This window comes from Phocoena phocoena, chromosome 11 (genome assembly GCF_963924675.1).
Source record: "Phocoena phocoena chromosome 11, mPhoPho1.1, whole genome shotgun sequence".
Taxonomy (NCBI): Eukaryota; Metazoa; Chordata; class Mammalia; order Artiodactyla; family Phocoenidae; genus Phocoena; species Phocoena phocoena.
The window spans coordinates 71,282,817-71,307,098 of record NC_089229.1 but is presented as its reverse complement, the minus strand read 5'-3'; the positions used below and the strand labels follow the sequence as shown (position 1 = coordinate 71,307,098).

Below are 24,282 nucleotides of genomic sequence, written 5' to 3'. Positions count from 1 at the left end.
ATCAAGCAAGGATTGCAACCCAAATACTTTCCAAGACCAGCAGGGAATTTAATATGTGAAGTGGCCACCAGTAGAACCAATGGTGAAGCAGAGCATTTATTCCACATATAGTCATTAAATAGTTAAAATTTGCAGGTCTGTCATATAACAGAAACAATACCTTCATCTATTACGTGAAATATTAACCTAATCATTAGTTTTTCATCCTTTAATCTATCTGGATATCTATAATTGCAATAGTAAATCAATATTTTTGTGTCTCAGGGAAACCAAATGTCTATTTAAAAATCGAGTTTTCCAGATTTTTCTCTTAAGAGAGTATTTTGGTGATAATGAACATGGACTATGTTATGCTCCTCCAACCAAGCAAACCGAGTAACCATAGTTAAATTACTTGGCTACTCTAAGTCTCACTTTTATCTTTAGTAAAATGGACAAAATAGGACCTATCTCATAGGACTGTTTTCAGAAGAGAATCCCAGGGTCTGTATAGAGAAGGCATTCTATAAATATTAGCTATTTTTAGAAATTGCATTGGGATGGTGCCTTATCATTCATAAGCAAAATTCCCTCAAGCCTCCTTAAAAAAAAACATATGTTAAACACTATTCTAAGCACTGGGAATAGAGCAGTGAACAAGACAAAAATCCTTGCCCACAAGGAGGTTATATTTGGCCAAAACAGAACATGTTAGTAGAATTGTCCATTTTGACAGTTTCTGCACACTTTTAGTATCTTTGTAAAATGAACTGTGGCACGTCTTGAAATTAGTTGTTTAGATTGGTTTTATATAACCAAATTAATAATTCTCCCTAGCCATACAGCATTTATGTATCTTCATTGACATGGAGCATCAAGATTTTTGGACCTTCACATTTCTTTTTAAAAGACATCAATGAAATAGTTTCATCCTGTGTTTTCTCTCAAAATGCCCTCTGATTATATAAATAATAGAATACTAAAGACATTAAAGCTAAAAAGGACCTTAGGTAATTCACTCTATTTTTCACTTGAGATACCAAAGCCTAGAGTTTAAGGAACCTAAGAACACACAGACAGTTAGCACATCTCGAACAGGTGTTCATTTTGTTAGGGGAAAATGTACCTCTCATATCCTAAATACCATTTAATTTGTGAAAAAAATGTACTGATTTGAATGACTGCTGTTTTTGCCGACAGCTGGATTCCAATGGGGAACTGCTCATCCGAAATGCCCAGCTAAAACACGCTGGGAGGTACACGTGCACCGCTCAGACAATTGTGGACAATTCTTCAGCCTCAGCTGACCTTGTTGTGCGAGGTAAGAGTTTCAACATTTTGGAATCACAAAACCAAAGCTATATGACTTACATAAATATGTATAATCTTCTGGTAACTCTGGTACGAATTCTTATATATTTAGAGTCTTGATCCTTGAGAACAGTTCTTCACCCATGCCTAAGACTGATTTATGCCAGCCAAGTAGTAAACAGAACTGATTTTGTTTGTTTTACTAACTACGTATTTTTTAGCAACTTACACCACATACCTCCTACTAAATGTTTGTGCTTTTAAACTTAGTACTTACCAGAAATTCTCAGTTCCTGCTAATACTTTTCATGTGTTGAATAGAGTTTTGTTTCCTTTTTTATGGAAAAAATACACTGGTGCTGCTTATTATAACCTCAAGTGTTATACATTTACCAGTATCATCTTAGAATAAAAAATGATTTGTACATGTATCATGTTTCTATTTGTTACTGATTTTCAGACTAGTGTTTCTGTTCTTATAAATGATTGAGAATGTGCTTGGATACATGCTTATTGAAAATACAATGCCTTTGCTACTGGCCTCTGCTATATAGCTGTGAGGCCAGCTCAGAATATGCCTTACTTTATTTAAAATCATTCATCGGCTCTTTACTCCCTGCCTACAGAATGAAGACCATTCCTTTTAGCTAAGTGCCCAAGAAGTTCCATGAGGTGTGGTGACCTTGGCCTGTTTAGCTTTAATCTCTCACCATTCTTCCTGACCAACTAGTCCATAGAAATACCCTAGGATTTCTACCTCTGTTCCTTGGTTCACAGCATTCCTTCTAAATGCTGTTTTCATTGATTGTTGCCCAAATCTTATCCATCCTTGAAGACTTGGCTCAAGAAGTAACAAACTCATGAGTCATTTTTATGAGGTCTCAAATATGAGCCCTCTCTTCTAAACTCTCATAACAATTACTACTTTCTCTAATGTGTTTTATAGCAATCTGTACATATGAGTTACCTTCTCTACTAAGTTGTGAAATTCACATATACATTTTTATTAATATTTAGTGAGTTGCAGAATTCGATCTCATAGTTTCATTGTTTTCTTTTTCCCTCTGTCTCAGTGACATGTTAAATTTTGGTTTTTTTCACAATTTTACCTACTAGAAATATTTATTGACCATTATTTATTGCACTTTTTTTTAGTCATCTTTTGCACAATCAGATAAACAATTAGTAAATGAGATGATATTCATGGTTTGTCTTAATACCCATTCTGGATTAATTGAAAATTAATAAAACTCCAAGGCTACGAAATGCTAAATTAAAGGAAGTTCATTTAGGTTCAGTATTTCCATTAGGAATATTTTGTTATCTGGGACATCTACTGTCTGTGAGAGTTATCAGGGAGAGGGACTATTCACTGTTCTTTCTAGTCAGACCACTAGCTGTTAAGTCACTTCCAGCAATACTCTATGCTTGTATTTAATTGAAATTATTTGCATATTAAAAGATTATCACTAGTGTTACAATAGGGGTTATGTTACAATGCCTGTGCATCAGTGTCTTCATATAATACATTGCAGCAAACTCCCAGTATTCACAGGGAAGACGAAGTTTTACAGATGTAGTCAAAGAATATTAATAATCTTATCCATTCACACTTAGGTAATTAATAATCAACATACTCTGTATTTTTTTACAGAAAAACCAATATAAAAAAGGTATAGCAGGTATTATGCGAAAATATAAAGTTGTTTTTTTTTTTCTAAAGCCCTTTAGTCATAGGAAATATAACTTAAAGCAAAGCAATCTGGCAAGTGCACTTAGTAGAAATATGATATAGCATTTTAAGTCCCTGCACTATAGCAGGATGTTGAAAAAACTATACAGGTAGATAAAAAGTATTGCTTAACACTGATAAAAGTCTGAAAGTTGTAATCATTCTCCAAACGTTATTTCTAATAATATAAAAGGTATTCATTTTATATCAAGAGAAATTTGCAATTCAAATAGTCAAATACATTTCTGCATAGCTGCATTCTGATGGCCAACTACTCAGCAGCAGTAATAAAAGTCACAAGGTAATTGGGGGATCCAGACTTCAAGGTGACCCTCAGTGATCCTTGCTTTCTGATAAACCAACCCCTGTGTAATCCCTCTAACACTTAGGGTTGGTGTATGTGCCAGCAGAAGTGACAGTGCTGAACATTGTCATAAGTCACATTGCTGCTTCTGCCTTGGTTTTTGGAATTCTCATTTTGGAGGAAGCCAGCTACCATGTCATGAGGATATTTCAGCAATCTTGTAGAGAAGCCCACAGGAAGAGGAAATGAGACCTCCTATTAATAACCAATACCAACTTCCCAGTCATTTGAGTGAATCATCTAGAGAGAAGATCTTCCAGTCAAGCTTTCAGATGACTGTAGCCTTGGCCAACAGTTTGATTATAAATTTCATGGCAGACCCTGATCAAGAATTATTCAGCTAAGCCACTCAAGAATTCTTAATCCACAGACACTGTAAGAGATAACTGTTTATATGTATAGCTGATTCACTTTGTTATAAAGCAGAAACTAACATACAATTGTAAAGCAACTATACTCCAATAAAGATGTTAAAAAAAAAAGAGAGAGAACTGTTTACTATTGTTTTAAGCCACTCAGGCCTGGGGTAATTTGTTATGCAGCAGTAGATAACTAATACAACCATGGAATGTGCTGAAAGAAAAATAACTCTCCACCAAGAAGTATATATACAGACAAGTTATCATTTCATAATGAGGAAAAATAGTTATATTTAGACCAACAGAAACAGAGTTTATTTCCCAAGAGACTCTTATGTCTAAAGGAATATTTAATGGGTAAATTTCAGGAAGAAGGAAACTAATGCCAGAGTAAAGTTCTGAGACATCAAATAGCATGATGAACAAAGAAAACAGTAAACATATCCAAATCTAAGCAAACAGAGCTAAACTAGACTTCAGAATATGCTGTGGTCTGGGTTTAAGAACTGGCAAGAATAAGTTGCACACTGATCAAGTTGATAGTTGCTTTTACTTCAAGTTTCTATTAAAACAACAAATCTGACATATATATGTATGTATGTATGTATATGTGTGCATATTTTATATGGTCAAATATAGAGAATGCATGAAAATGATAATCACGAAATATAGGGGAGTGGTTATCCCTGGGTTGGAGATAGGAGAGGAGGTGAGTGTGGTTAAGGAGGGAGGGGACCCACAAAAGGCTACATCTGAATAAGTAATGTTTTATTTCTTAACCTGAATGGTGAGTTTTTAGGTGGTCATTTCTTATTTTATACAGCTTTACCTAAATGTTAAATATTTCTCAATATATTTAATTTAATTAAACAGGGTGACCTGCTATCCCCTACTTCCTCTCCACCAACCTTTTCAGCAAAGATTCATGAAAAATCTTTGTGTAACCTCTGGGTGCAGGTGCCAGACTTGGCTGTACATCAGATTTACTACTACAATTAATTTTAAATACACAATTCTAAGCCTCTCGGAAGTTTCTAAATTAATAGCTCTGCGATGGGTTTAGCAAAGCTAGCTTAAAGATTGTCCTGGTGAACCATGGTGCATCAACACTGGACACAGAAATTGACCCATACACATATGCTCAACTGATTTTTAACAAAAATGAAAATTAATTCAGTGGAGGAAGATTAGACTTTGCAATAAATGGTGCTAGAACAAATGAGGATTCATAGTTCAAAAAAAAAGGACCTTGATCTAGACCTCAGACCTTATACATAATTAACTTGAAATGGATCATGGGCTTATTTGTAAATTTTAAACTATGAAACTTTTAGAAAAAAAAAGTATAGGTGAAAATCTTCAGCTCTTAGGGCTAGATGAAGAGTTCTTAGACTTGACACCAAAAGCATAATGCATAAAATGAAAAAATGATAAACTGAACTTTATCAAAATTAAAAACTTTTGCTTTGTGAAATTCCCTGTGAAGATGATGAAAAGACAAGCAACAGACTGGGAGAAAATATTTTCAAACCATATATCCAAGAAAGGTTTGTATGTAAAACATATAAATAACTCTCAAAACTCAAAATTAAAATAACCTAATATGAAAAAAGATAAAAGATGTGAAGAGACATTTCATCGAAGATGATACACAAATGGTAGATAAACACATAAAATACGTTCAATGTCATTAACCATTAGGCAAATGCACATTTAAAGCCACAGTCATATATCACTACATACCTATAAAAATGGCTAAAATAAAAAAGAAATAGTGATGCAAAACAACAGAGTCACTCACTCACACATTGCTGGTGAAAATGTAGAATTGTACAGCCACCCTGGAAAAGAGTATGGCTGTTTCTAAACATGTGCTTACTACAGGACCCAGTAGTTGCACTCTTGGACATTTATCTCAAAGACATTAAAACTTATGTCCACATAAAATATATATACACAAATGTTCATAGTTGTTTTATTCATGATAGCCCAACACTGGAAACAAATGCCCTTAAACAGATAAGTGGTTAAACAAACTGTGGTATATTAGTACCATGGACTATTACTTAGCAATAAGAAGAATGATCTATTGATGTGTGCAATTTGGATATATCTCAAGGGAATTAATGTTGAGTGAAAGAAAGCCAACCTCAAAAGGTTACATACTGTAGGATTCCATTTATTTAGCATTCTTGAAATGACAAAATTATAGAGATGGAGAGTAGATTAATGGTGGCTTAGGGAGGCTAGAGGAAGGGGAGTAGCTATAACCATGAAAGTGTACAACAGGGGATCCTCATGATGAAATTGTTCTGTATTTTAACTGTGGTCATGGTCCCAGAAGTCTACACATGTGATAAAACTAAAAGTTTCTTAGAACTAAACAAACACATAAACACACAAATGAATGAATGTAAAACTAGCAAAATCTGTACTATAAGGTTGATGGATTATGTCAATGTCAATTTTCTGGTTCTGTTATTGTATTTAGTTATACAGAAAGTTATGGTGAGTAAATGAGTGAAGGATATGCAGGACCTTCCTGTATTAATTTTCACAGTTGCATGTGAATCTATAATTATCTCCAAAAAAAAGTTTAAGAAAAAAATCACTGGACATAAAATACACTGAAAATATAAAGAAAATATGTACATATGGGCTCTTTTTTCAAAAATAGTATAATATTACTAGAAGGCAAAGAGTATGGCACACCCAGAGGTAATGTTTGAACAAGTGGTGGCCACCAAACTGCCTTCTGAGGAAGTGGATCCAGGCCTGGGAAGGACCTAGTGGGGTTGCAGCTTTGGAACGAGGGTTGAATTACTGAAGGCAGTAGAAGAGAGTGTGTGTTCTACTTCTTTCCCCAGAACCCTCCTTCACTCCTTTTTCCCTATGCATTTCTGTCTCCCCTTTAAATAAATACTGGATATATTTTTAAAGAATGTCATTACGGAGGGCATCAAATTACAGCATTCCAGAGTGACCAAGTGTTTAAACCTGGCCTGGGCTGGCAAATCTGTATTTTTAATAATGCCCCATGATGCTTGTGATGAAGTGGTCTTTAAATGGTTTTTGGAAATTATTGTTCTAGGGAATTCTTGGAAAATAGTTTGAAAGTCCTATTATTTTGTTTATGGAATGGGTAAATTACATTAGAAATGTATTTCAAAAAAATGGTAAGGCCCCCTTTTCCTCCAATCCGTCCTGTTCAAACCAAATAGAAGTGAATCAACAGACAATTGAAAAACTGTTATGAATATTTGGCTAGAAGTCAGGGAAGGGAGCTCTGATGTAAGGACAGGAGTGGCATGGAAACGCAGGAAGGCAGTCCAGGTGGTGAGAAAAAGAGTTAACTCTTTTTTCCCTTACCCTCATATCATTTTAGCACAGCTACACTTAAGCCCTAAGTCACACCAAATAAGATAGCTTCAAAAACTCTAAAGTTAATCAAGAACCACTCAATCTATGTATCAACAGTAAGTAAATAAAAAAACAAAACCAAAATATGATGAAATATTTCCCAGCTAGAGCACTGATATAAAAATGAAGATAACTTTACAAGAGATTGTAATGCCATTTCTTGGTAATATGGCATTTCAAGTAATTTATAAAAGATTTTACTATTTTTTTTTCTATCAGAGCACATATTGACATCAATTTAAATTATTATTGTATTAGTGAAAGAGGTAATTTCAGAATAAAACTTTAAAACAGAGGTGCATATAATATAGCCAAAGGGATTTAGAACTCAAACAGCTACAAATTGCTTAATATCTAGAAGACCTTTACAGTTTAAAACTATTTTTAGTTAAAAAAAAAAGAACCAGCTATTAGACTTCAAATGGTTTTAGGCTTCTTATATAAAAATCCAAATCAAGAGGATCGATACAAATTTCCTTTTTGTTGTTGTTATTGTAATAAAAGTTGTACTAAATAGGTCCCACAAAAGTGTATTTCAGGTTGCTTCATCAAGTAAGTTTTGATGCACATCAACTGCCCTGTATGAATGTTTTTAGCAAAAGATGTTTCTGGAGGACTTATGCTTTTCAGTTAAAAAAAAAAGTGTCATTTAGAAGGAAAGGTGTTTCAGGATTTATCTGACAGCACTTGTGGGAACATTTATGTAGCTTGCCAAATCTAAATTCTCTTTTATGAGTGCACTTTTGGACAACATTTAAAAATGGACCATAAAATTAGGCCACAAAAGCAAGAAATGAGGCTTTGACATCTGTTTTTTACTACTTTCCACGGCATTTCTGCTGTATTATAAATATCCTTGGCAATGCTACCGACCGTTAGGAGGACCTTCCTGACACCTGGCTGAACATGTTTGTCACTAAAATTGCCAAAACAGAAAATGCAATCATGATTATACTTTTCACATCTGCCCCCTCTTTTACATCTTATATACCATATTAAACAAAATTTCTTAATACAAGGCTGAGATTTAAAAACAAACAAAAGAAAAAGACTTTAGTCTGATTCTCACCACTAACCTGTGCTATGTGAAATTTGGAAACATTTAGGAAAAAGTGTAACTAAAGGTCCAGTGGATAATACAAAACTGTAAATCATTGCATCCCCAAATTAAGTTTGTATTGTTTATATTTTTATATTAAAAGTTTATATTCATAGTTTTATGTAGATTTTCATTTAGATTAGAATATTGTGTGTGTGCATGTGTGTATGTATGAATGCCAAAATGTGTGTATTTCTAATGCCAAAATACAGTTGCAGAATGGAAATGGATACGTTAGATGTCATCTTTATTTGATGTAATCCCCTGAAGTTTTTAGTACTTGGCCTAATGACATGGTTACCAGATTCTTTCTTAAGGAGGTCATTTTGGTTGATGACTAACCCACTTTTAAATCCTATGTTGGCTAAGTTAAGGTAATATAGCCAAATAAATAACCTGCTGGAAGCTGTCAATATACTTTTTAGTCTGAATAATACTGCTGTATTTTAAACAATCATAATGGTTGGCCAATGGTCTTTTCTACAGAAAATGCTCTTGAGTATTTGTTACTCCCAGATGTTCTATGTTAGCAGAGTTCATATCGAGAGCACACCTCTCTTCGCTATCCAGGCAAACAATTTTGAACCATTTACGTAGAGATGTTGTTCCAGATTAATTAGTACTCTTTCTTAAAAAAATATGAAGTAAACATTTTCTTTGTCTCAGATAAAAGAGTTCTAATGGTCCTATTATTGGAAAATCATGCACCAGTTACATCTTTTTTCCTTCCAACTTCTTCAGAGTAGCTACATGAAATATCTGCATTTATGTTAAAATTGGAATATACAATTTTAAATCTAGAATTAATCCTGGAGGTCATCTAGAAAATTTCCATCCCTTTATACTACAAAATTCAGACTTCAAGAGAAAGAGACTTGTCTTGTATTACCCATCTATTTCATAATAATCATTTTGGAACCTAGGCTTCTTCCAGACTGTAAGAATAAATAAAGTCTATAGTTAATTTCTAAAACTTCTGTAGTTAGTGCTTTAAAATTTTAATAGTTTAATACTCTAAAACTTTCAATAGTTAATTTGGTATAGTACCCAAACCATTACCAAGTCTGTTCTAGAATTGCTGCTACTAAATGGTGAAAGTTACTGACTGCAGTTCTGCTCCTCTTGTTTTCCCATCCATTGTCCAGCACATGCTAATAAATAGTAGTTGGGTTTTTAAAACATTGTGGGAAAAATAAAGCCAAAGACATTTATTTTAAAAGGTTAAATTATCACCTGTTGGATTATTTAGCATTCTATTTGTATGGCTAACTCAGGGACCCTGGCTATTTGTGAAAGCAAAAAGACGGTGAGTCTGCCGTCATGCTAAAAGTTAGTGGAACTCTTGGTGCTAAATCAGGATTTAGATTTCTGCAGTATCTGGCATAAATATTTACTCAGTGTTCAAGAATTCCTATATTCAAGTTATTATTAATAACCAAATGTGGATTTATGTTCAAAATTATTATTTAAGCATGGCATGCCTAAATTAATTCAAAAGGACTTTTAAATTAATTAATTTAATCACTATAAAATTAGGAAGAACAGATTAAAAAGTTGCACGTGGTGTGCACACAAAGCCAGACAGATGCACGAGTACACACACAGCTTACCACCTCCACCTGCCTCACACACACATGCATATGTGAAGACATCCAGAAAAGAGATTCACTTATACAGGCAGAAAGATGTGTCCAGATCATCAGAGTCAAATCAAAGAGAATAGTTGAGGTAGTTTTTCAAGTATTTGAGTCAGAAAAACACACATTTACCTCAGATACTTGGATAATTGCCTCTGCTTTCCACTTGCTTTGGCCAAGAAAGTTTGCCACAGAGACAGACTAAAGATTCCATCTCATCAGTCCTTGTAGGACTGAGACAGGAAAATGGCCCTCATTGCCCACATTGGCTGGAGCAACGACTGACAGGGCGCCATTCAGAGGCATCCTGACCCCACTTGGCATTAAACCACAGCCATACATCTATTAATAGTGAAGTCTGCCCAGAAATTAAGCTTTCTCATTTCCATTAAGAATCAACAAATTCAAAAGCTGCTAAGGGCCAGTTCTCCATAACTCTTGTACGCTAAAGCTGAAATAATGAGCTGAAAGGTGTATCTGTTTATAATAAATACAGAATTTACAAGGTAGCCTGATTGTTTCAAAGCTAGAACTTACACGTAGTTCTATTTGATAAAAGCTCTAGTAAAAGTAGCAGCTTTCCCAATTACTACTAAAGTTATGAAGTACATCAATAATTTGAAACTGTATTTTTCAAAGTCAGTTCAATGTAAATTGACATAAATTCAAGGAAGTGTTCAAATATATCAACAAAGTATGTAGTTCATTCAGAATGAGTCATGATATTTTAAGCTTTAAGATTGATCTTGAAAGTGATTTAGTCTATCCCTTCATTTTACAAATTCAAAAATTGAAGCATAACTGTGTGAGGGTTATAAACTGGTAGATGACACTGTGAAGGATGCACTGATATAAATTTAGATTATTTTTCTTTTTCCTCACTGGAGTACAGTGAGAGAAGTTTCCTTGTAGGATTTCTTCTCTTCTTCAATTAATTGCTCCTGACTCTCTTTGTCTTATAATCAAACTGATCAGCTTTTCGCAAACTGGAATTTATTCTTTGCTACACAGTCAGCCTGTATCCATGATTCCCTTAAAAAATAATCAGCAAACCTGCTTCTCCTCACTCTGATTCCAGGAGGGAAAGCAGGAAAGATTTACAGAACTTAATAGTCTGGCAGGCTTTTAGACACTCCACTTCACTGACCCATCATGGGCTTTATACATCAGTGTCTACTTACCAGACAGTAATGTCAAATTAAGCTGACAATTACATCAAATTACAAGCAGTACAGATAACCAGTGATATCCAGAAGTCTTTATGGACATGAATAAATGGCAATTAGTTCATATTTTAAAACAAAATTTAAATTATGCCGGCAAAATATGTTTCCAACTCTAATCTATATCCTGTGAAAAGACATATATTATGAATATAAAATTAAAAAATAAAGATATGTAATTATATGTTAATGCATAATATATGACATAATTATATAGTATATTTTATAACAAAATACAAATTACATAGCATATATTTATTATATTATGTTAGGATACGTAATATTTATTAAAACCTTATTTTTTTTTAATTTAATTTATTTTATTTATTTTTTGACTGCGTTGGGTCTTTGTTGCTGTGCATGGGCTTTCTCTAGTTGCGACGAACAGGGTCTACTCTTCGCGTGGTGCTCAGGCTTCCCATTACTGTGGCTTCTCTTGTTGCAGAGCATGGGCTCTAGGCACACGGGCTTCAGTAGTTGTGGCATGCGGGCTCAGTAATTGTGGCTTGTGGGCTCTAGAGCGCAGGCTTAGTAGTTGTGGCGCACAGACTTAGTTGCTCTGCAGCATGTGGGATCCTCCCAGACCAGGGATCCAACCCGTGTCCCCTGCATTTGTGGGCAGATTCTTATCCACTGTGCCACCAGAGAAGTCCCTAAAGGCTAATTTTAACAACACTATTTTAAGAGATGGATATGATCATTATCCCCATTTTACACATAAGGAAATTGAGTACCAGAGAGTCTAAGTTACTTGCCCAAGATCATTTAGCTACTAAGTAAAAGGGCAAGATTTGAATATAAGCAGTCTGGCTTCACATATAACACCCAGTTCATTGCTGTAACATAATATAATCAAACACTAATTCAGATATATTCAATGAGATAAAATAATCAATGTGGAAAAATTAAAATGTAGACTTTTTTCTTTTTTGGTAAGAAATGTTTATTCTATAGAAAAGTTACTGATGCAAATTTTGCAATTTTATTTTTGCCCATAATATATTTATGACTGGTCTAATAAAAAGGGAAAGCTATAATAATTAAAATTTTTTTTCATGTAGTCAGTGTCATACAATTATAATTACAACAGCAAAAACAATAAATCATAGTAGATGGTTTTAAGCTTGATTTTATAATGTGTTCTTTGGCCTTAAAAATAGTACATTCAAAATGTTTAAGTGTTTTAGATTAGAATGTATGTGTCTACAGGACTTTCATATAAATTTTATCATGTCATCCTAACAAAACCGCTGTGTGGTAGTCATGCAAGGACTGGTAATACATTCATAGGCAAAGGAAGTTTAAAACAAGAAGAAAAAGAAAATGAAAATATTCCTCAGAGTTCACATGATCAAGCCAAAACTTGGCCAGTTATCAGTGTTTCAAATTCACTACATAACTTACTTTTTCTCACTTCTCTTTAGTGTTTAACTTCCCAAATATAAAAATCAGATCAGATAATTTTATTGTACATCTGTTTCACATTGGTATATGGTTTGTTTGTTAAATTGTCCACCTAAATACTCTGAAGCATTGATAATTCAAAGTTAATTCAGAGAGTAAAATTTTAAGTTATTTGAAATTAGAATTTCATAATATCTTCTCTTTTTGGTTCATTTTATTTAAAAAAGAAGACAAAATGCTTTAGCTTCATTATTGAAAAAATAATCAATAGAAGACTCAATGGTATAAAATCCCTTTTAAGCAAAACTATTTTTTTGGTGTGATTTTTGTAAAGTCTGCCATTTCAAGTCTCAGGAATGTGCAATTATTTCCTCGTGGTACCTTTTACAGACTGGCTTCCTGCCACCACCATCTATCTCCTTCCCACCAGCCAACCTCATCAGCCCAGGCCCTGGGAATTTGATTGGGTCACAGAATTTCTTACACCTAAGTAAATGAAAATGAAGGAAACTCAGAGAAAACGTTTACCGTCTAAACCTGTGGTCAGTATAACAAGCTGTAGAGAGGAGATTTTAGTCCTTTTAAATTCCTATCACATAGGTCCTTTTAGTCCTTTTAAGTTCCATTTTAGTCCTTTTAAATTCCTATCACACAGGTCCAAACTACCACCATCACTGGGATTAATAGAGACATACTCAAAGGGAAAGGGAGAAATGTAAAAGGGTACTACAAGCAACTATGGAATCTCTATTTGTATCCTACAAATTCAGCTATTCCATAGTTTGCGCCTTCCCTATTTCCTCTTCAGAGGTGACTACAGGATCCGGTCCTTGTGTGACAGAACCCCGTCTCCCATCCGTTATCTAAATTTGGCTTAGGACATCTCATTAGATCAACACACAGGGAGCTCCCAATCTTCTCTCTGCCACAGCACCTTTCTATTATAATTTTAACTGCCCAATACACTCATGAGTGAATGCAGATTTTGGAATAAATCCAAAGGGTCTTTTTTTTTTTTCAAAAAATTAAAACACCATTTTAATTTCTAACTGCCCAATGCTTGTCATGGTCACTCTGTTGACATGGGATGAGGTGAGGGACCTGGTTGTGGCCCACAGGCATTTCCCAGGGCACTGCTGGAATACCAACTCCCTTATCTGAAAATGCATTGGGATGAAAGTGAACAGTGAACAAGAGCTAGCATAATTAAAAGGATAACCTTGAATACAATTCATTTTTACACAAAAAAATAATGTACAAACTTATGAAATTTCAATATTCTTAGTAGCAAATAACTTGTGACTCACTAGAAGGTAGCAATCCCTTGTGAGTCATTGAACAGTCTGGGCTCTGTCACACTGAGGAATATACTTCTGAGCATCATCTCACTACAGTCTTAGTGGCTCTCAACAGCTAGTACTTGAGCCCCCCCACACATCCCTGAGAATTTCTCTGGGGCAAGGGACTGTCCCTGTTTGGAACACACCAGGTACTTCTGATATTTGTGGTTTAAACAAGTTGGAGGACCACTGTTTGATATGTTCCTGCAGAGGTTGGAAGCCTCTGTTACTAATTCAAGAAATGGCACTCCAATGTGCAACAGTTTGGGGAGGCTCCCTGTGTGACTGTTCACAGCCCCCTCTCTCCACAAAACTACCAAAACTTCATTTAAAAGGGAGAAAAAAAGAATATATTTAAAATTAGCAATTTCAATTCTCATCAAAAGACTTGGAAATCTCTTATGTTTGAAAGACAAATGTAAGAGACAAGTGCGTTTTTGTGACCTTTGTTACCATTTATCGTAGGACTAAATTTGCAATAAGCAGTCAGCAGTTTTCCTAGATACTATTTCTCCTACTTAAATAACTATAACCAGGGGGGCACTAGTAGTTATAAAGTGGTCTAATTATAATAATCAAACTATCCCTAGTTATGGATAGGGAACATAGGAGGATGATCATCTTGTTAATACCATACTTTTCTATAATAATATAGTTATACTAATATATGCATATAGTCATTAAAAGATCCACATGGCACAATGGAAAATGTATGGCTTTTGGCATTAGGCAAACATAGATTAGAAATGCACTTCACCTGCTGAATAACCTGTGGTCTTAGGCTAGTCAGTTAATCATCATAAGCCTCAGAGTCCATATTTATGAAAGAGAATAACAACTCCAGTTCACACATTGCCCATGATGACTTTCTATAAACATTTTCCTTTACTTCCCTCCCTTTTGCTATTAACGTCTATATAGACATAAACAATAAATATAATATTAATCAAGACACAGGTTCCCATGACTTCCAGCCCCAACCTCTGATTAAATTTCATAAATCGCTGCTTAAATTTATCCTCAGGATTTTTTTCTTACTTAGAAGCCTTGAAGGCATGAGCATAGGTTTGGGTAGGTAAACTTGTACTATGTGGAGTGGAATTACAAAGGCTCTAGGAATTTGAGGGTTTTTTTAAGGGGAGGAAGGGATCTAGTTACAACTCTTGTTCCTTACAAAGTCAGTCACTATTTCTGAGGGAAACAGGTTTGATTGAGCCAAAGCTTGTCACTTCAGCCTTCTCCTTTTTGGACTCCCATCTACAGTGTTTAGAAGATGTTTTTCTTTGTTCATTATTTCAACTTACCCATTAAGGATACTTGGCAAATTCCTGAAGTATATGGCTTCCTGCTCCTAAATGGGCATCCACACTTGCCCTTCAGCCTTGATCTTTCCTCTTGCAGGTAAAAACAGAAAAGATGGAGAGAAAAACATGGCGGATCCTTTTCTCCCCGTCTGTGCAAGCCTGCCTCCAACCTGGTGATCGTTGACACTCACTCTTTGTGGGAAAACCTTTTTTTTTTTTTAACATATTATATTAGATTTTACTAATTAACTCAATCTTGTAGCTTCTGCAGTTCCCCCTGCCAAAATCTAGTTCTTAGAGGATTTTTTTCCCTTTTGAACATCTAAACATACTTTGAGCAGAATGATATTTTAAAATATAATTGTATAGCTTCATTAATATCTGAAAAATGCCTACTGAACTAACCCAGTACATCATATAATGGCCAAGTAAAAATTTCGTGTTTTCATATCCTGTTTTTCTTTGAAATTACATATCTCAGAAATTAGTTCATTATCTGAAAAAAAAAAATGAAGAACTGGTGAATTATAATACAGGAGTGTTGCCACTGAATGGACTGTTTGATTTACCCAAGCAGGTAATGAACACTGTTGCTGTCAAATTCACTAATGAGTCATCTTAATTAGGATGTAAGCTAAGGGGCATTATTCCAGTGGCCTTTTGTATCCTGGTGCCATATATATTCTTTGGCAAGAAAAGATCAAAAGCAGCAATAAACAACTGAAGACCACCCATGGCTCTGTAAGGTTTTTGGAACAATTCCTGGGACTGGGAAGTGAAATTGGTCAGCATGTGGAGAAAACTGTCATCTCAGTAGCAAGATTTAAGTGAAGATGACTAAGCCATTAACAGCACGTATGCATATTTAATTCTGTTAACTCCTAGCATCAGCCTTCTTGGATCTTTTGTTTTGAGAGGAAGGTCAAGACTTTTTGGAAGGACATGAACAGAAATGGCAGATTAAAATTGAAGTGTATATAATTCTTTCTGGAACTGCTTAAATTTCATTATTTGAAAATATTTTCATTTCCGCCCTTTGGTCAAAGAGACATGCTTAAAATTCTTATTTCTTCACAAGAAATAATTTGCTCTTCTTAAACAGGTTTATGGTTAAGGGTGGGATATTATATGAACTTCTCATTTAGTAACTCTAAAATTCCCATCTGTGGTTGGAAGAACTCTTAGGAAAGCTTTGAGAGATGTGTAATGACCCCTAAATATGTATGTAGTTAAAAAATAATTGATTAGTCATCGTAAAGGAATACATGTCTTTGGCTCAAAATGTTACTTATTTCCACCATTTTTCATTTTCTAGTGTTAACTATTGTCATAGAAGGAAGCATCTTAGGATTTAGGCTGGAGATCTAGGGCAACTGTCATTTTAATAAGATATTTTAAAATAATTCAAAATTGTCATGTATCCATAAATGTTGCCATGGAGATGTGCATGAACCAGCATTGTGGTCCATAGTCCATCACTGAAAGTATACCACCAAGATCAGATAGGAATATAGTTTTGGAAAGACAGAATAAAAATTAGAAAGGAAACCACATAACAGTTATGACAAGTGGCAGGAAAAGGAGAATATTTTTGTTTAGATAAACTGCATCAATATCAACTGGAATTACATAGATTCATTTAGCTCCTTTATCCTCATTCTCATTTCTAATAGGGATCTATGTTCATTTTTAACAATGTAAGAGGTCAAAATACCAATTTTAGAGGTTGAAAAACTACAATATTCCTATTAAATGGTAGAGATGTTTAATATTCAGCTTCATCTTAGTACAGTCTTAATGCTTTAACAAGAGCACACAAATTTGTGTTTTATTACCTTATAATAAAGCTGTTGTCTTAACTAATTTTCAGGCCAAGAACGGGCATGTAGTAATAAAGAGACTCTGACATGTTTTGGTAAAGAAGAAGCCATGTGCCTTGATAATAACTAATGTTGTTTCAGCATTGTTATTTTCAGATTATTTTATTTTAAAAGGGATGATAATTTGTACTGAAAGTTTTTTGTTTTCTTAACATTTAAACTTTTCATTAAAATTTGCTCTTTTGGTAAAAATAAACGGTGAACCACGGGATATTCGTATGTGGTGCTTTGCTTTTAATTACTCACGGAGTAATTACAAATGGAAATAGGATGACACTGAGATGTCTTTCCTGCTTAGCGCCAAGGCTTGCATTAAATGTGTGCTATCCGGAGTGGAGTCCCAGAAGGACCAGCAGTTTTTTTGGGTCCAGTTCTAACTACAGGTATTTAGAGAGCCAGTAAGCCTTTTGGAGGGAGAAAGTGCGTTAGGGTTACTGCCTAAGTATTGGCGCTGACTCAAGTGATGCCTGGGGTATAGTCATGGGTACTATGCATCCATCGTGTTTAATCCTGGAGGATCCCAGTTTCAAATCTTCTATCCCACTGGACTTATGGGAAAATTAGTCTCAGTTATTGATTGAGAAAATACAGTCAGCTTATAATGTGTGAATAATCATTTTGAAAATATTTTTCCTGCTATTTTTCCTCAAATGTCTAAAAACTACTTCACTGAGTGTTACTACATTCCTAAAGAAGATATGGCAGAATTGAGAAATAATTGTATTTATGTTCATTTTTCCTTCTAATTACTTTACATGTGAAAGAAAACTGAGTGGAAATCACATCTGTATTTTGTTCACACATAGGTATTTTTTTTCTAAAAACGCTAGTAAAATTCAGGAAAGTTTAACAAATCCCTTCATGATAATAACAAAACTGGGCATGTAGTAGGAATTTATAAATGGGTGATATCTTTACCTTCACTTATCTGAACTAACAGATCACAAAATGATTTAAAAAGCTGTAGTCAATATATCGCAGTTTTTGTCATTTTTCCCACAATATACACTAGTGCCCAAGTAATTCATATTCTTCCCAACAAAAAAGGTCTCTAAAGGAAAACAGTAAATACCATTTTTGAATTTGAAGCTGCTAATGCTGTGTTTAAATGATTGTTTTTACTATAGTTAATGAAAAGTCTCATGGCAAATCAGTTGAGTTCAAGTCTTAGCTTTGCCGTTTGCTAGCTGGATGACTGTGGTTATTTTATTTAGTCTGGGTTTCCTCATTTGTAAAATAGTGAAAATAATAGTGCCTACATCATAGCGTTATTTGTAAGAATTATAAAAGATTTAGCAATGACTCAGATGTAATAAGGACTTAGTAAAATATATTACTTTTATTAAAATAGACAATATAAATTTCCTTTTTTGGATTCACTAACATTTTATGCTCTTATGAGTTCATACTTTTTTTAAAATGCAGGCAAATTCAAGAGAAGCACAGTATAAATGTGCTAGTTGTCAGGTAGTTCTCTGCAGGCTTTTTGTGGACAGACATGTTTGGGCTGCATGATTTGAATTTCAAACGGGCTTCTTCTTGCCTTGCCTGGGTTGTACCAGGAAACTCAGTCTCTTGTCTTTTTCTGTACTGTCACAGACCAATTGTTTCATTCTGGCAATAACCTTTCTGAACTGCAGCAACCTTTTGTAAAATGTACAGGTATTGGCTTCAGTGATCTCTAAAGTGTGTGTGACCTACATTACATAGCCAAATGTTTTCAGTATTTGCCTGTAGTCAGTGATTTAATAGTAAAAACATTGAGAACCTAGAAAAATTTAGGAAAAGAGAATATGGATGTGGCCAGTGAAACTGCATTGAACCACAGATGATAAAGGTCCATTCTGGCTATTTCCAAAGCCTCCACTATGTAAAGAAAATGTGACAGAAAAAAGCCTCAGTAATTATAGACTCCTTTTGCCTGATTTTGAAGAACTCACAATGTAGAAACATAACACTAACAAGGATCTTGATAGACTACTAATTATCCCCCATAGGTGAGGTTTTTTGGAGCTTTCTCAGTCAGTAATCCCTGAGAGAGATATTTAAAGCCAGAGAGAAAGGTTATAATGGTGAAAAACAAGAACTGAAAGATAGAGGGTAATGCAAATAAAGAAGGAAGAACAGCCCATAGTGGCAGCCTCTACCTGAAGAAGTACAGAAAGGTAGTGGTTGAACACTGCGATATTGAAAAGGAAAAGAAGATGCAAAGAATCAACATTGAAGTCTGTACTGTTAATTTATAAAGGAGGAATTTAGTCAGCTGGACAGACCTAACACAGTTAGTGATGTCCACACTTAACGACATCTGTCAGCATTTGGAAGAATCGGAAAACAAAAATAGCAGCACTGTTTTATGGACATGATACATAAGCTTAATAAAATGAATTTCAGAACTCCAGGGCATGGGGGGTATGCAAGTAGTATAGATAAAACCATATTCATAAAAACTAAAACCAAAAAGCATACTTGGAATAACTTTTTATCCCCTCCTTCCTATCTCTTTTTCTCTTTTTCTCATTTTCTTCTCTTTCCAACTCCCTTAGTATTTACTAATAGTGAGAAGAACTGATGAAAAGCCTTTGCAGGGCTAGTCAGAGAAATATTCCAGTTCCTTCTTTTTTTATTCCCACTATGGATCATTAATGATGAAAACAAAAGACAGAAAAAAATGGAAGAATAAAATAATTTGTCATTTGATATACTTATGCATTTGAAATACAGGTCAAATTCCAAAGGTCCTTTCCCTCTGACCAATTTCTCTGTTTCATGATAGTTTAAATTTGGTATATATAGTGTTCTTAGCAATCATTAGCTATCTGCCTGAGGACACCTAAGAAACTGGAAAGGTATACCGATAGAGTAATAGTGAAATAACCTGTATCTAGCTGTCTATTCACTTACATTTTCCCTAGCTTCAATTCTTTCCTTAAAGATTTCTTGAAAGTGTTTGCACAGTGATGAGAGCTTAAAAAAGAAACAAACAGACTCTGAGTCAGAATTATGTATTGCTTTTTTGTCACTGAAGAAAGAATCAGAAGGACTGCCAGTTCCTAAATGCCTGCCTTTGTGCTGAAGAACTAGTGGCTGCATTATTTCATTTTCTACCACAACACTTTTTTCTCCATTCTGAACAGAAAATCTGAACAAGTAACATCAGCTACACTGCTTAGAAAACCTTCCTTCTGGGAGACAGTGCAGGGCTGGCCCAGTTTGTCTCCATAGAACCACTCTATTTTTTCTGCATCTTGATTCCTTAGTATACATTAGAGGGCCTTCACATCCCCAGCCATTCCTTACCTCCATCAAATTTACTAGAAACACCTTACTTTTGAGTGGAAACAAGTGATAAATGAACAATCAGGTAAACAAATCCCTGTTAATTATTAACAAGTATTACTCCTGTCCTATAGTTCAGATGCCCAGAAAGCTCTTACAGGTGTAACAATAATGACATTAATAGCTAAAAGTTACTAAGGACTTCCTGTGGACCAAGCCTAACACTACATTCTTTAAAGGTTTTATTTCAATCCTAACAACAATCCTATCTGGTCAATTTTTATTACTCCTATTTTATAGATGAGAAAATGAAAGTTGAGTAAATTTGAGAAACTTTCCCAAGATAGATCAAGGAACTGGATTTAAAGTCAAGCCTTTTTTAACTCTAAAATCTCTGCTCTTTAATAGTATATTTTCTCTCAGGTATTTTCTGGGGGATATTTGTATTTAATTACTAGATGGAAAAATCTACTTTATATCAAAGTGAGCCATTACCAAATAATATTGCCACACAGTGGTTTTGGGAATATCAACCAACTCCTTTCCATTTGTTTTCTCAATTTCACTTTCTTATGATGATACAGTATTTCAATACAGATTGTATTGTGAATGACTGTTATGCAGAACTGTCTGAAGGTCAATGTGATAAATTTATTTATGTCTTCACCAAATATTTACTAAGAACTCACTATAGGCCAGGCATGCATCAGAGAAAAAAATGCATACGTATAATTACAGTCTTTTGCTCAACAATATTGTTCTTCAGTGAATGGGTGACTGGAGAAATTATCATGCATATAATGTCCCAACAAATACACTAATAGTATATGACTTTAATCTGACTTTGCGAAGGTCATTCATTTGCCATCAAAGAACTTCACAGAATAATAGTAGGGAAATGATTTTCACTTTAATGGTAAAAGACTAACCTATGGCAATTTTGCCTTAATTTCCCTTTAACATTTTCTGAATGCCATAACTTTATGCTCAGAAAAAGTGTCTGAATGCCTTCACTATAAGACTTTCTCTTCCTTTTAAAAGTTTTATTTTTCATTTCTAATTTTTAATTTTAATACTCTGAAATATTCCACTCAGTAATTGACTTGGGATGATACTTCATGTGAAATAAGGAACTTGGTGGTTCTGATCAAGAATGTGCATTGTATTTCAATGTGTTTTTTACATATGAAAAATACAATGTGTTCTTTCTGAATATCAAATGTGTTTTATATAATTTATGTGGCTATTTTCATTAATTGTGGATGGTGTATTACTATTACTTTTAATTAACATCAGGAAGTATAAGAATACTATTACAGATTATACATTTACAAAAATTTATTTACCTTTATTAATTTGTTATATAATTCTAAATAAAATTTACTACCATCAATAGGCTGTGTCCTGTGTTATTTTAATATTAGTAGTAATGCAGTTTTGTTGATCTACACATATGTTTTCCTCCTTGGGACCAACTGCAAGGAAATTGGTGAAGGTTTGTGGTGTTCTCTATACCTTTGCAAAGACCAAAGCCCATGTGGAGAAAAAAGGCCAAGTAGACAAAGCATCTGATCTGACATTTAAATAGGAAGGCACTTATTTTCAGCTAAAAGATTAAAACTTTGTTTTATTTAATACTTTTTCAACAAAAAAAGTTGCCACTTTAAAAAGTTGTTGATTATTATATTCACTATGCCTAATTCAGTTGGGGATGGCCTCCTTTCTGGTGCAAAGAAAACAAGTGATGTCACTGAAATGTCTATGCTAGGAGTTCTCTGGCAACTGAGAGCCTTCTTTAGCATTGTAAGTGATAGATGCCACATTACCACCTAAAGGACTTTTTGTTACATTTTTACAAAGAAGAAATCATGATGCAAAGTATAAGTATCTTGTATACCATGTATGCCATAATCCTGGCATTCACTACTGTCTATTACTGTTATTTATTTACCGGGCCAATTCACCCTTTTCAAGACAAAGTGCTGTTCAAAACCTAAAAGTTATGTCTCATTTATCTTGTCATCTCTACCACCCAGAACAGTGTTCTCAGTTTAGAGAAGAATATTAATACTGAATTACAAAGCATCTCTGAAAGCCTATTTTTAACATTGTTTTATGTTCTGCAGTAATAATTCTTCTGGCCTAAGACTCTTCAGTATATTATTTGATGTTTTCAGGTAATTCCTCGTATATCTGAATTGACAGTTGTTTTCTACATTTTATATAAATAGAAATATTTCTTTTAATATTATTTATTTCTATTAGTTTAACTAACATGAAATGTATTATCCAAAATGATACATACAAGCATTCTCAGAAATTTCTACTCCAAGTAACATAAATTATCTATAACATTTAGAGTTATATGTCCTGCCTCCTTTTGGGTAGACAGAATGAAACATATGACTGACTACCCTCATATCTGGACTGTGCTGTCAGCTCTGATCCATGTATTCAGCAAACATCCATTAACTACTGCTATGCTACAATCTGTTATGTCAGGTTCATTTGATGCCAAATGCATTTTATGAGTCAAGGAGTATCATATGCTTGTTATAATAATAATGCCATTTTTAAAGGACAGAATTTATCTCCTTTCATAAAAAGAGACATCACAAAAGCATTTAGTAAAAACCATAAACACCATTATTACTGTTTCTTATAGTTTATGTTTAAATGGACTATGACACCACTGATTTCATCGTGTATATGTTCTTTAGATTAATTGCAAAGAGGGCATTTTTGTATTCTAATAATGTGTACTTAATTCACTAGCTGGGATTCATTGATTCATTACCCAAATTTTCATTTCAGGCCCTCCAGGCCCTCCAGGTGGTCTGCGAATAGAAGACATTAGGGCCACTTCTGTGGGACTTACTTGGAGCCGTGGTTCAGACAATCATAGTCCTATATCTAAATACACTATCCAGACCAAGACTATTCTTTCAGATGACTGGAAAGATGCAAAGACAGGTGAGTTTTTTTTGTTTGATTAATCTGTTCATATTTTGAGATGAATTGTTTTTTTTGTTTTTATTTTTTTTTCTTTGCGTTACGTGGGCCTCTCACTGTTGTGGCCTCTTCCGTTGCGGAGCACAGGCTCCGGACGTGCAGGCTCAGCAGCCATGGCTCACAGGCCCAGCCGCTCCGTGGCATGTGGGATCTTCCCGGACCGGGCACGAACCTGTGTCCCCTGCATCGGCAGGCGGACTCTCAACCACTGCGCCACCAGGGAAGCCCTTGAGATGAATTCTTTCATCAAAAACAAACAAAAAAAACCTGGATGTTTTAATAATTTTATCATCGACCCTGAAAATTTTCTTAAAACAAACAATCCCAATGTTTTAGTAGTAAAGAAAACCACAGCAAACTAAATGTTTTAAAGCTATAGGGGAAGAAGCAGCATGTCTAAATCTATAACGGGGAAGCAAAGAGAGGTCTCCTGGGTTTCTTATTTGAGCTACATGTTAAGTCTAAAATGTACTAGGAAAAAATTATAAGGAAGGTAGATTTGGCAAATGGCATCTGTAACTTATTATTTATGACCCTTTTTATCCAATTATATAGGCACTATAGTTCTGCATTCTAAAAAAAGGCACAATTAATCATAAAGATTAAGCACCTAAATCTTACTACCATAACTTTTTACTTTCTGAATATGTTCTTATCTGGCTTGAATTTCCTCAAAACAGGTTTTTAAAGAAGTCTAGTACCTCAACATTTTTTTTTCTCTCATATTAAGGTTTTCTAACAGACAAAAACTAATTAAGAGCAAGTGGGTACTTTTTCTTGTGTATAAGTTATTACCATTGCCATTTGTCATCACTAGTCTTCAAATATCACACATCAGTGTATTTTCTCATAGAACATGAAGGAAGATAGAGGATTATTTTGATAAAATAACCTGTTTATCTTTGTCATTGTTGACAATATTTTTAACCAAACTTGCAG

The 24,282-nt window shown here is 34.3% G+C and overlaps 1 protein-coding gene across 2 annotated transcripts in view; it reads left to right on the top strand.

The window, feature by feature from the left end:
- CNTN1 (contactin 1) overlaps positions 1 to 24,282 on the top strand; it is a 230,812-nt gene that overhangs the window by 122,727 nt on the left and 83,803 nt on the right. The window contains exons 15-16 of one of the 2 annotated variants that reach the window (XM_065886561.1): positions 1,180 to 1,300; positions 23,146 to 23,304. In XM_065886561.1, coding sequence (XP_065742633.1) covers positions 1,180 to 1,300; positions 23,146 to 23,304 — 280 coding nt within the window. Of the gene's footprint in view, positions 1 to 1,179; positions 1,301 to 15,269; positions 15,350 to 23,145; positions 23,305 to 24,282 lie in introns of those variants that run through there. The other variant, XM_065886563.1, reaches the window with a different exon arrangement.